This window comes from Somniosus microcephalus, chromosome 8 (genome assembly GCF_052327205.1).
Source record: "Somniosus microcephalus isolate GS21.2 chromosome 8, FLI_Smic_1.0, whole genome shotgun sequence".
NCBI classification, from domain to species: domain Eukaryota; kingdom Metazoa; phylum Chordata; class Chondrichthyes; order Squaliformes; family Somniosidae; genus Somniosus; species Somniosus microcephalus.
In genome coordinates, this window is record NC_140994.1 from 6,438,848 (window position 1) to 6,451,842 (window position 12,995).

General features: G+C 60.1%; 1 protein-coding gene across 1 annotated transcript in view; it reads left to right on the forward strand.

Annotated features, from left to right (window-relative positions):
- The window catches only part of LOC147113267 (F-box and WD repeat domain-containing 11-B-like), a 232,015-nt gene that overhangs the window by 199,873 nt on the left and 19,147 nt on the right, over positions 1-12,995 (forward strand). Inside the window, exon 11 of the mRNA XM_085996113.1 lies at positions 7,167-7,277. Within this exon, the coding sequence (XP_085852239.1) occupies positions 7,167-7,277 (111 nt within the window). The remainder of the gene's footprint in view (positions 1-7,166; positions 7,278-12,995) is intronic.

The following is a 12,995-nucleotide window of genomic DNA, read 5'->3' on the forward strand; positions in this document are numbered from 1 at the left end:
GCAGTACTGAGGGAGTGCCACACTGTCAGAGGGGCAGTACTGAGGGAGGGCCACACTGTCGGAGGGGCAGTACTGAGGGAGCGCCGCACTGTCGGAGGGGCAGTACTGAGGGAGCGCTGCACTGTTGGAGGGGCAGTACTGAGGGAGCGCCGCACTGTCGGAGGGGCAGTACTGAGGGAGCGCTGCACTGTCGGAGGGGCAGTACTGAGGGAGCGCCGCACTGTCGGAGGGGCAGTAATGAGGGAGCGCTACACTGTCGGAGGGGCAGTGCTGAGGGAGCGCTGCACTGTCGGAGGGGCAGTACTGAGGGAGCGCCGCACTGTCGGAGGGGCAGTACTGAGGGAGTGCTGAACTGTCAGAGGGGCAGTACTGAGGGAGCACCGCACTGTCGGAGGAGCAGTACTGAGGGAGGGCCGCACTGTCGGAGGGGCAGTACTGAGGGAGCACCGCACTATCGGAGGGGCAGTACTGAGGGAGCGCCGCACTGTCAGAGGGGCAGTACTGAGGGAGCGCCGCACTGTCGGAGGGGCAGTACTGAGGGAGCACCGCACTATCGGAGGGGCAGTACTGAGGGAGCGCCGCACTGTCGGAGGGGCAGTACTGAGGGAGCGCCGCACTGTCGGAGGGGCAGTACTGAGGGAGCGCCGCACTGTCGGAGGGGCAGTACTGAGGGAGAGCCGCACTGTCGGAGGGGCAGTACTGAGGGAGCGCCGTACTGTCGGAGGGGCAGTACTGAGGGAGCACCGCACTGTCGGAGGAGCAGTACTGAGGGAGTGCCGCACTGTCGGAGGGGCAGTACTGAGGGAGCGCCGCACTGTCGGAGGGGCAGTACCGAGGGAGCGCCGCACTGTCGGAGGAGCAGTACTGAGGGAGCGCCGCACTATCGGAGGAGCAGTACTGAGGGAGCGCCGCACTGTCGGAGGGGCAATACTGAGGGAGCGCCACACTGTCGGAGGGGCAGTACTGAGGGAGCGCTGCACTGTCGGAGGGGCAGTACTGAGGGAGCGCCGCACTGTCGGAGGGGCAGTACTGAGGGAGCGCTGCACTGTCGGAGGGGCAGTACTGAGGGAGCGCTGCACTGTCGGAGGGGCAGTACTGAGGGAGCGCCGCACTGTCGGAGGGGCAGTACTGAGGGAGCGCCGTACTGTCGGAGGGGCAGTACTGAGGGAGCACCGCACTGTCGGAGGAGCAGTACTGAGGGAGTGCTGCACTGTCGGAGGGGCAGTACTGAGGGAGCGCCGCACTGTCGGAGGGGCAGTGCTGAGGGAGCGCCGCACTGTCGGAGGGGCAGTACTGAGGGAGTGCCACACTGTCAGAGGGGCAGTACTGAGGGAGGGCCACACTGTCGGAGGGGCAGTACTGAGGGAGCGCCGCACTGTCGGAGGGGCAGTACTGAGGGAGCGCCCCACTGTCGGAGGGGCAGTACTGAGGGAGCGCCACACTGTCAGAGGGGCAGTACTGAGGGAGCGCCGTACTGTCGGAGGGGCAGTACTGAGGGAGCGCCACACTGTCGGAGGGGCAGTACTGAGGGAGCGCCGCACTGTCGGAGGGGCAGTACTGAGGGAGCACCACACTATCGGAGGGGCAGTACTGAGGGAGCGCCGCACTGTCGGAGGGGCAGTACTGAGGGAGCGCCGCACTGTCGGAGGGGCAGTACTGAGGGAGCACCGCACTGTCGGAGGAGCAGTACTGAGGGAGGGCCGCACTGTCGGAGGGGCAGTACTGAGGGAGCACCGCACTATCGGAGGGGCAGTACTGAGGGAGCGCCGCACTGTCAGAGGGGCAGTACTGAGGGAGCGCCGCACTGTCGGAGGGGCAGTACTGAGGGAGCACCGCACTATCGGAGGGGCAGTACTGAGGGAGCGCCGCACTGTCGGAGGGGCAGTACTGAGGGAGCGCCGCACTGTCGGAGGGGCAGTACTGAGGGAGCGCCGCACTGTCGGAGGGGCAGTACTGAGGGAGAGCCGCACTGTCGGAGGGGCAGTACTGAGGGAGCGCCGTACTGTCGGAGGGGCAGTACTGAGGGAGCACCGCACTGTCGGAGGAGCAGTACTGAGGGAGTGCCGCACTGTCGGAGGGGCAGTACTGAGGGAGCGCCGCACTGTCGGAGGGGCAGTACCGAGGGAGCGCCGCACTGTCGGAGGAGCAGTACTGAGGGAGCGCCGCACTATCGGAGGAGCAGTACTGAGGGAGCGCCGCACTGTCGGAGGGGCAATACTGAGGGAGCGCCACACTGTCGGAGGGGCAGTACTGAGGGAGCGCTGCACTGTCGGAGGGGCAGTACTGAGGGAGCGCCGCACTGTCGGAGGGGCAGTACTGAGGGAGCGCTGCACTGTCGGAGGGGCAGTACTGAGGGAGCGCCGCACTGTCGGAGGGGCAGTACTGAGGGAGCACCACACTATCGGAGGGGCAGTACTGAGGGAGCGCCGCACTGTCGGAGGGGCAGTACTGAGGGAGCGCCGCACTGTCGGAGGGGCAGTACTGAGGGAGCACCGCACTGTCGGAGGAGCAGTACTGAGGGAGGGCCGCACTGTCGGAGGGGCAGTACTGAGGGAGCACCGCACTATCGGAGGGGCAGTACTGAGGGAGCGCCGCACTGTCAGAGGGGCAGTACTGAGGGAGCGCCGCACTGTCGGAGGGGCAGTACTGAGGGAGCACCGCACTATCGGAGGGGCAGTACTGAGGGAGCGCCGCACTGTCGGAGGGGCAGTACTGAGGGAGCGCCGCACTGTCGGAGGGGCAGTACTGAGGGAGCACCGCACTATCGGAGGGGCAGTACTGAGGGAGCGCCGCACTGTCGGAGGGGCAGTACTGAGGGAGCGCCGCACTGTCGGAGGGGCAGTACTGAGGGAGCGCCGCACTGTCGGAGGGGCAGTACTGAGGGAGAGCCGCACTGTCGGAGGGGCAGTACTGAGGGAGCGCCGTACTGTCGGAGGGGCAGTACTGAGGGAGCACCGCACTGTCGGAGGAGCAGTACTGAGGGAGTGCCGCACTGTCGGAGGGGCAGTACTGAGGGAGCGCCGCACTGTCGGAGGGGCAGTACCGAGGGAGCGCCGCACTGTCGGAGGAGCAGTACTGAGGGAGCGCCGCACTATCGGAGGAGCAGTACTGAGGGAGCGCCGCACTGTCGGAGGGGCAATACTGAGTGAGCGCCACACTGTCGGAGGGGCAGTACTGAGGGAGCGCTGCACTGTCGGAGGGGCAGTACTGAGGGAGCGCCGCACTGTCGGAGGGGCAGTACTGAGGGAGCGCTGCACTGTCGGAGGGGCAGTACTGAGGGAGCGCCGCACTGTCGGAGGGGCAGTACTGAGGGAGCACCACACTATCGGAGGGGCAGTACTGAGGGAGCGCCGCACTGTCGGAGGGGCAGTACTGAGGGAGCGCCGCACTGTCGGAGGGGCAGTACTGAGGGAGCACCGCACTGTCGGAGGAGCAGTACTGAGGGAGGGCCGCACTGTCGGAGGGGCAGTACTGAGGGAGCACCGCACTATCGGAGGGGCAGTACTGAGGGAGCGCCGCACTGTCAGAGGGGCAGTACTGAGGGAGCGCCGCACTGTCGGAGGGGCAGTACTGAGGGAGCGCCGCACTGTCGGAGGGGCAGTACTGAGGGAGCGCTGCACTGTCGGAGGGGCAGTACTGAGGGAGCGCCGCACTGTCGGAGGGGCAGTACTGAGGGAGCGCCGTACTGTCGGAGGGGCAGTACTGAGGGAGCACCGCACTGTCGGAGGAGCAGTACTGAGGGAGTGCTGCACTGTCGGAGGGGCAGTACTGAGGGAGCGCCGCACTGTCGGAGGGGCAGTATTGCGGGAGCGCCGCACTGTCGGAGGAGCAGTACTGAGGGAGCGCCGCACTATCGGAGGAGCAGTACTGAGGGAGCGCCGCACTGTCGGAGGGGCAATACTGAGGGAGCGCCGTACTTTCGGAGGGGCAGTACTGAGGGAGCGCCGCACTGTCGGAGGGGCAGTACTGAGGGAGCGCCACACTGTCGGAGGGGCAGTACTGAGGGAGTGCTGAACTGTCAGAGGTGCTGTCTGACGTAAGAAAACTACTAGGCACTTGGTCTAAGCGTTAAAGCTTTAATCAACTGTTTTACAACATGGAGGTCTAGTTGTGTCCTTCACTAGTTCCTGTTAAGTATGTCCTGCACAAGCTGGGCCTGTGCCCGAGTATTTATACTCTCCCTGGACAGCGCCACCAGCAGGCCGCTCAGTATAATTTCATAAGTCTTTCTTTCATGAATGACTGATTCATGTCACAGTCTTTAGGATGAGCCGTTAAACTGAGGCCCCGTCTGCTCTCTCAGGTGGACATAAAAGATCCCATGGCACTATTATGAAGAAGAGCAGGGGAGTTCTCCCCAGTGTCCTGGGGCCAATATTTATCCCTCAACCAACATCATTAAAACAGATGACCTGGTCATTATCATACAGCTGTTGTGGGAGCTTGCTGTGCGTATATTGGCTGCCGCATTTCCTACGTTATGACAAGTGACTACACTTCAAAAGTACTTCATTGACTGTAAAGCGCTTTGGGACATCTTGAAGTTGTGAAAGACACTATAGAAATGGAAGCTCTTTTTTCTGTATTAGTGCTGGTCTCTCGGGTACTGGGACTGTGCTGGTCTCCCAGCTACTGGGACTGTGCTGGTCCCCCGGGTACTGGGACTGTGCTGGTCTCCCAGGTACTGGGACTGTGCTGGTCTCCCAGGTACTGGGACTGTGCTGGTCTCCCAGCTACTGGGACTGTGCTGGTCTCCCAGGTATTGGGACTGTGCTGGTCTCCCAGGTACTGGGACTGTGCTGGTCTCCCAGCTACTGGGACTGTGCTGGTCTTCCAGGTACTGGGACTGTGCTGGTCTCTCGGGTACTGGGACTGTACTGGTCTCCCAGCCACTGGGACTGTGCTGGTCTCCCGGGCACTGGGACTGTGCTGGTCTCCCAGGTACTGGGACTGTGCTGGTCTCCCAGGTACTGGGACTGTGCTGGTGTCCCGGGTACTGGGACTGTGCTGGTCTCCCAGGTACTGGGACTGTGCTGGTCTCCCAGGTATTGGGACTGTGCTGGTCTCCCAGGTACTGGGACTGTGCTGGTCTCCCAGGTACTGGGACTGTGCTGGTCTCCCAGGTACTGGGACTGTGCTGGTCTCGCAGGCACTGGGACTGTGCTGGTCTCCCAGGTACTGGGACTGTGCTGGTCTCCCAGGTATTGGGACTGTGCTGGTCTCTCAGGTACTGGGACTGTGCTGGTGTCCTGGGTACTGGGACTGTGCTGGTCTCCCAGCTACTGGGACTGTGCTGGTCTCCCAGGTACTGGGACTGTGCTGGCGTCCCGGGTATTGTGACTGTGCTGGTCTCCCAGGTATTGAGACTATGCTGGTCTACCAGCTACTGGGACTGTGCTGGTCTCCCAGGTATTGGGACTATGCTGGTCTACCAGCTACTGGGACTGTGCTGGTGTCCCGGGTATTGGGACTGTGCTGGTCTCCCAGGTATTGGGACTGTGCTGGTCTACCAGCTACTGGGACTGTGCTGGTCTCCCAGGTACTGGGACTGTGCTGGTCATTCAGCTACTGGGACTGTGCTGGTCTTCCAGGTACTGGGACTGTGCTGGTCTCTCGGGTACTGGGACTGTACTGGTCTCCCAGCCACTGGGACTGTGCTGGTCTCCCGGGCACTGGGACTGTGCTGGTCTCGCAGGTACTGGGACTGTGCTGGTCTCGCAGGTACTGGGACTGTGCTGGTCTCCCAGGTATTGGGACTGTGCTGGTCTCCCAGGTACTGGGACTGTGCTGGTCTCGCAGGTACTGGGACTGTGCTGGTCTCGCAGGTACTGGGACTGTACTGGTCTCCCAGGTACTGGGACTTTGCTGGTCTCCCAGCTACTGGGACTGTGCTGGTCTACCAGCTACTGGGACTGTGCTGGTCTCCCAGGTACTGGGACTGTGCTGGTCTCCCAGGTACTGGGACTGTGCTGGTCTTCCAGGTATTGGGACTGTGCTGGTCTCCCAGCTACTGGGACTGTGCTGGTCTCCCAGCCACTGGGACTGTGCTGGTCTCCCAGGTATTGGGACTGTGCTGGTCTCTCGGGTACTGGGACTGTGCTGGTCTCCCAGGTATTGGGACTGTGCTGGTCTCCCTGCTACTGGGACTGTGCTGGTCTCTAGGGTACTGGGACTGTGCTGGTCTCCCGGGTACTGGGACTGTGCTGGCCTCCCAGGTATTGGGACTGTGCTGGTCTCCCTGCTACTGGGACTATGCTGGTCTCTAGGGTACTGGGACTGTGCTGGTCTCCCGGGTACTGGGACTGTGCTGGCCTCCCAGGTATTGGGACTGTGCTGGTCTCTCGGGTACTGGGACTGTGCTGGTCTCCCTGCTACTGGGACTGTGCTGGTCTCCCAGGTACTGGGACTGTGCTGGTGTCTTGGGTACTGGGACTGTGCTGGTCTCCCAGGTACTGGGACTGTGCTGGTCTCCCAGGTACTGGGACTGTGCTGGTCTCCCAGGTACTGGGACTGTGCTGGTGTCTTGGGTACTGGGACTGTGCTGGTCTCCCAGGTATTGGGACTGTGCTGGTCTCCCAGGTACTGGGACTGTGCTGGTCTCCCAGGTACTGGGACTGTGCTGGTGTCTCGGGTACTGGGACTGTGCTGGTGTCCCAGGTATTGGGACTGTGCTGGTGTCTCGGGTACTGGGACTGTGCTGGTCTCCCAGGTACTGGGACTGTGCTGGTGTCCCAGGTATTGGGACTGTGCTGGTCTCCCAGGTACTGGGACTGTGCTGGTCTCCCAGGTACTGGGACTGTGCTGGTGTCCCAGGTATTGGGACTGTGCTGGTGTCTCGGGTACTGGGACTGTGCTGGTCTCCCAGGTACTGGGACTGTGCTGGTGTCCCAGGTATTGGGACTGTGCTGGTCTCTCGGGTATTGGGACTGTGCTGGTCTCCCAGGTACTGGGACTGTGCTGGTGTCCCAGGTATTGGGACTGTGCTGGTCTCCCGGGTACTGGGACTGTGCTGGTCTCCCGGGTACTGGGACTGTGCTGGTCTCCCAGGTACTGGGACTGTGCTGGTCTCCCTGGGTCTGGGACTGTGCTGGTGTCCCAGGTACTGATAATTGACTGTCTGGGACAGAGGAACGAATGTTAACTCCATCCTCTTTTCACCCCCGCAGGCTGTGGGACATTGAGTGTGGTGCGTGCCTGCGGGTGCTGGAGGGGCACGAGGAGCTAGTACGCTGCATCCGCTTCGACAGCAAGAGAATTGTTAGCGGTGCCTACGACGGGTAAGCAGTCCATCCCTCGCCCGCTGTTACCCACAGGGTATCTCTGTCCAGTCTGTGTCTTGGGAAATTGGGGGGGTTTTAGCCTCTTGAACTTACAACGGCTCTCTCCGAAAACGAGTGCTTTTGCTGCATAACAGATGTTTGCCAATGCGATCAGAGGCCTAGAAATTCAGTATAGCCACGTTTGGGGCGCTACAGCATGGCGTTCGCTAACTTTTGCGCCCGGCGCAACTTAGCGCCACCTTCGCCGATATTCAGTTGCATCGCCCCAAGAGGTTGCTGCTGCGCTAAGCCGGCGATCCGGGGCGCAAACACCGAAGGCGGGCGCAGCGCAGGTGCGGCGAGTTGCTCATTGAAGGCAGACAGCCAGGCGCCGGTCAGCACTTAAAGGGGGAGGGTGGAATTGCTTGGCTGCCACGCCCTGCACACTGCAGCCCTAAGGCAAGGCCTGAACACTGCTTCTGGAACAGCTCCACGCCCAGGAGAATGGAGAAGGCCAGGGAGAGAGCGCAGCGCTTCGGCGAGGGTGACCTGAGGCTGCTGGTTGGCGCAGTGGACCGCAGGCGCCATATCCTCTTCCCTGAGGGTGGCAGGAGGCCGCTGCCCGCCGAATATCGGAAAGCATGGAGGGATGTGGCAAACCGGGTCACGTCCAACAGCGTGGTTGGCAGGACACCAACCCAGTGCCGGAAAAAATTCAACGACCTCACTCGGGTTGTCAGGGTGAGTACCCTTTCCAGTATCCTCCTCATCCCTGCATGTGCACCTCACTTTATGGCCAAACAGGTCTGAAAGCCCTAATGGCCAGCCCTCATCCAGCAGCTATGGGACTGTCATGAAAAGCACTTGCGCAATCAGGACTTTAGACACTGTCAGGGCTATTCGACCATGGGAGGCAGTGCGGGCAAGATCAGGGCTTGACACTGTCAGGGCTAATCGAACATGGGAGGCAGTGCGGGCAAGATCAGGGCTTGACACTGTCAGGGCTAATCGAACATGGGAGGCAGTGCGGGCAAGATCAGGGCTTGACACTGTCAGGGCTAATCGAACATGGGAGGCAGTGCGGGCAAGATCAGGGCTTAACACTGTCAGGGCTAATCGAACATGGGAGGCAGTGCAGGCAAGATCAGGGCTTGACACTGTACTTAGAGGTGGTCCTTTCTCTTGCAGGCCAAGCTGGCGCATAACAGAAGACAGCAGCGACAGACCGGGGGAGGCCGTCCTGACCTGAAACAGCTGAGCGACCTCGAGCAGCGAGTGGAGCGGATCATGGCAGGCCGGCTGAGTGGCCCCGTCGCCACTGGAGATGCTGACCCTGTTCTGGGCATCAATGGTAAGGTCATCACCTTTTTGACCTCTCCCTTTCCACTTGCGCCTCACACCAGCATCCTTTGCCACTATCGAACCAGTGCAGTGCACAGCAGCACTCATGCCTCCCTCGCTGCCGCCCTGTCCTCACTCTAAAGCAACTCTTGTGCCTCCCTGCTTTCAGATGGTGACTCGCCAGATGAGGAGGCAGCCCCTCAAGCTGGCACTGTGTCCGAGTCAGACATAGAGGAGGAGGAAGAGGAAGCCAGCCCATCAGGGACACCCTCAGCCGAGGCAGCCCATGGCCATGATGGTGACACGTCTTCCCTGGAGGGGAGCAGGGGGGAAGGGTCGGAGGATAGTGAAGCTCCGGGGACCAGTGGGCTGCAGCAACGCGGGAGGGGTGGGGAAGCTCGGCGGCCTTCTCCCCAGAGGGTGAGTGCGGCCTCCAGTCCTGCTACGGTGAGCGCAGAGGAGGTGCGGCTCCTAGCGGAAATGGGTGCCCAGGCTGAGCGCAGGCACACTGAGCTCATAGCTGCAGTGGCAAGGATGCCTGACTCCATAGAGTCACTGGCAAGGAGTGTGCAGGAATTCGGGGCAGCACAGGCCAGGAGTCTGCAACAATTCAGTGCAGCACAGGCCAGGAGTCTGCAGGACATCGTGGCAGCACAGGCTAGGAGTCAGCAGGACTTTGCTGCTTCACAGGCGGCTTCTAGCCAAGTGCTCAGTCGTGCCGTGCATTCACTGGCTGCTGTCATGCAGACACAGACCAGGGCCACACGGGCACTAACTGCTGCCACACTCGCTGGATCGGCCAGGCATCGCCGGGGCACTCGCTGTGCCGCAGCAGCCCAGCAGTCTGTGCGTCAGCAGATTGCTGCGCATGCTGCAGTGCTGGCCCGTGCGCGTGCCAATGTATCAGCCGACCAGGGAGTGCCTGTGATCTGTCAGGTTGGCAGCATTCCTGCAGCCAACACTGTCACTCCTCCATTGCAGCTGCCACCAGCTGTTGGACAGACTGCTGCCGCCCAAGCAGAGTTGGAGCAGTCAGCAGCCGGCCCCTCCAGGCCCAGAGCTGGTCCAGGCCGACCCCCAAGGGCATCTGCCGTCTCACCATCTGACCCTCAGCAGCCTTCCCCCAGCCTTGCTGCAGCCACTGGGGTCCCATTGAGGAGGAGCTGCAGGGCGGGTAGGGGCCAGTCACGGAAGCAAAATGGATCACCCTCGCAGGGGAAAAAGTAGAAGGTGTGGCCAAATGTTTTGTTTTACTTATAAAAGCCGAGACTGGTGTATTTGTTTCATATTTAAAGGCCGAGACTGGTGTATTTGTTTCATATTTAAAGGCCGAGACTGGTCTATTTGTTTTACTTGTACAGGCCGAGACTGGTCTATTTGTGTTTTTGGGGGGGGTTTCTCTCCATTAGTTTGTCATGTGGGAAGGGCACAGAGGTATCATAGTAAAAAAATTTCTGAAATCGCACTGTCCATGCTTTCTTTTGGAAGTCCTGGTTGCCCTGCTCGGCTGAGGGCTTGTGGAGTGGCTACATTCATCTTCTGCCATTGGCACAAGCCATTCCCTGAGAGGGGGCCTAGAACCGACTTGCAATAAGCCGCCGACGGGCGGCCCTTGCACTTTCTGTCTCCCTCCTGTGCTGGCCCTCCTCCTCCTCCTCCTTCTCCTCTGGTGGTCCTCCAATGTCTGCTGGCAGTGGCTGAGTCCTGCAGATAGCCAGGTTGTGCAGCATGCAGCACACGACAACGAAATGGGAGACTCGCTCAGGCGAGTACTGTAGGGCTCCTCCGGAACGATCCAGACAGCGGAACCGTTGCTTCAGCATGCCGATTGTTTGCTCAATGATGTTCCTGGTTGCTTGATGACTGTCATTGTATCCCTCTTCAGCAGGGGTGCTGGGCGCACGGAGCGGGGTCATCAGCCAGGTGCACAAAGGATAGCCTTTGTCCCCGAGAAGCCATCCTCGTGGGTGAGGCTGGGCCTCGAACATGTCTGCCACAGAAGTCTGGCGCAGGATGAAGGCATCGTGGCTGCTGCCTGGAAAGCGGGCATTGACAGCTAGGATGAGCTGCCTGTGGTCACACACCAACTGCACGTTGAGCGAATGGTAGCCCTTCCGGTTGCGGTAATCCTCGGCATTCTCTAGAGGTGCCCGCAAAGCCACATGCGTGCAGTCAATGGCGCCCTGCACCATGGGGAAGCCTGCTAATGCTGCAAAGCCCATTGCACGCTGTTGCTGCTTGTCAACGGTCATGGGGAAGGAGCTGAACTGACGTCTCCTTCTGAAAAGGGCATTGGTCACCTGGCGGATGCAGCAATGTACCGCAAACTGGGAGATGTTGGAAATGTCCCCAGTAGCGGATTGGAAGGAGCCGGTGGCATAGAAGTTGAGAGCCACCGTCACCTTCACTGCCACCGTCAGAGACGTCCTGCTCCTCAGCTGTGGCTGCAGATCTCCGCAAAGCAGGTGGCAGATCTCAGTGACCACCGCCCTTCTGAATCGCAGCCTCCGAACACACTGCTCCTCAGACATGTTCAGATATGAGAACTGCTGGCGGTATACCCTGGGTGGGTAAGGCCTCCTTTGCCGACGCCTGTTGCCCCGTCTCCATGTGGCCATGACTGGCACTCTCTCACGGCGTCTCTGAGCCCTTTGAATGCAATGGAGAAGCCCAACGTTTCCACCCATTGCAGCCCCCATTATATGTTTCCAATCAATGCTATGACTCTGAAGTTAAAGACAAGTGCAAAGCTGTGGCCTGAAGCCACAAGTACCTGTGCGAGTGTTGAGCCAAACCAGAAAGCTCTCTACCTTTGTCTCTCTCCAAAGATCCGTCTCTCACAAAGAAGGAGTGGTGCAAAATGGCTGCCATTTATACTGCAGGAGGAATGCCCTTTAATTAGCGCCCCCCGCGCCCCGCAGCGACTGGGAACCGTTCCCCTCTACCAGTCGCTAGGGGCGCCAGGCGCACAATAGGCCGGCGCCACTGAATTTCCGGTTTGGGGCGCACAAAGGGCGTTGCACCATGAAATGATGTCAGGATCTGCGCGCGCAGCTGAGCGCGCGCAAAGGTTTTGCGCCGCCGCTAAATCTTAACTGAAGTTCGCGAGAGGCGCAGATCGCGCTGCGCCCGGGCGCTAGCTGCTTAGCACCCCACTTCTCCTCCTAAGGCACTAGCGGCTGGCGCAAACAACTGAATTTCTAGGCCTGAGACCCTTATTCAGGAAATAGCTTCATGCTGAGCTCATCTGTGCAGCCTTCCCCGTGCAGCCCAGCCGTGCATTTTAACTTTGCTGGCTTCTGCAGAACTTCCGTGACACTGGAGAAGCTCAGCGACCTTCGAACCACTGCCGAACGTGACCTGTGGTGTAAACAGGGCGATTCAACAGCAGGGCAGCGAGCTGACGCCACAGAACAGTGTCCGGCACAATGGGGCACAGGGAGCCGTGACACAGTGTGTTGGAGTCAGGCTCAGTGCAGGGCCGTAGCAGAGGTGTGATCGCAGTGAGAGACCTGGGCTTGCCCCAGCCTTAGAGTAGCTGCTAAGTGTTAGTCCGCTCTTCCCTGTGAATTGGCTGCCACGTTTCCCGCAGTACAACAGTGACTACAATTCAAAAGGTACTTCAACAGCTGAAAAGCGCTTCTAGATGTCCTGAGGTCAGGAAGGTTGCTCTAGAAATTTAAACAAACATTTGGAAAGGTCGGACAAGAAAAGACCAGCTGGTCCATCTAGACTGTCCCATCCCGATTCAGACACTCCCCACCCACCCGGAGCCACGTATTCTCCAGGGGCGGGGAAAAGCCAGATAAAACTCACCGTCAATTAGAGGGGAACAAAATCGGAAAAATTCATCTCTGACCCCTCCCCCCGCCCCCCACCCCCCGCCCCCCTCCCCCCGCCCCATGAGATCGTAACTAATCCAAGAGACCACATTGACCATGACTTATGTTACTTGGCACTTAACTCTTGTATGATGTGATCTCCACCCCACCCAGGAACGTTGGGTCCGAGAGGAGAGTCTGTGATTTCCACCTCTGATCCTGGGGCAGCTGTTCAAAGACCGGACTCCCAGTCTTCACTAACAGGAGATTCCTCGCCTGCTGAACAGAGGAACAGGAGGAGGCCGTTCAGTCCCTTGAGCCTGCTCCACCATTCCATCAGATCAGGGCTGACCTGTATCTTAACTTCATCCACCCACCTTGGTTCCGTAACCCTTAATGGCCCGGAACTGGTCCAGCTCCCATTTGAAGGTACAGGAAACTCTCTGGTATCCGGCACCGACGGGACCGGGATGGTGCTGGCTGATTAAAAATTCCGGATGACGGAGAGGGTTATCTACCGAGGCTATTTTTAACAAACAAAAAGTCAGACTCTTGTTATTGAGGTGTTCGGACT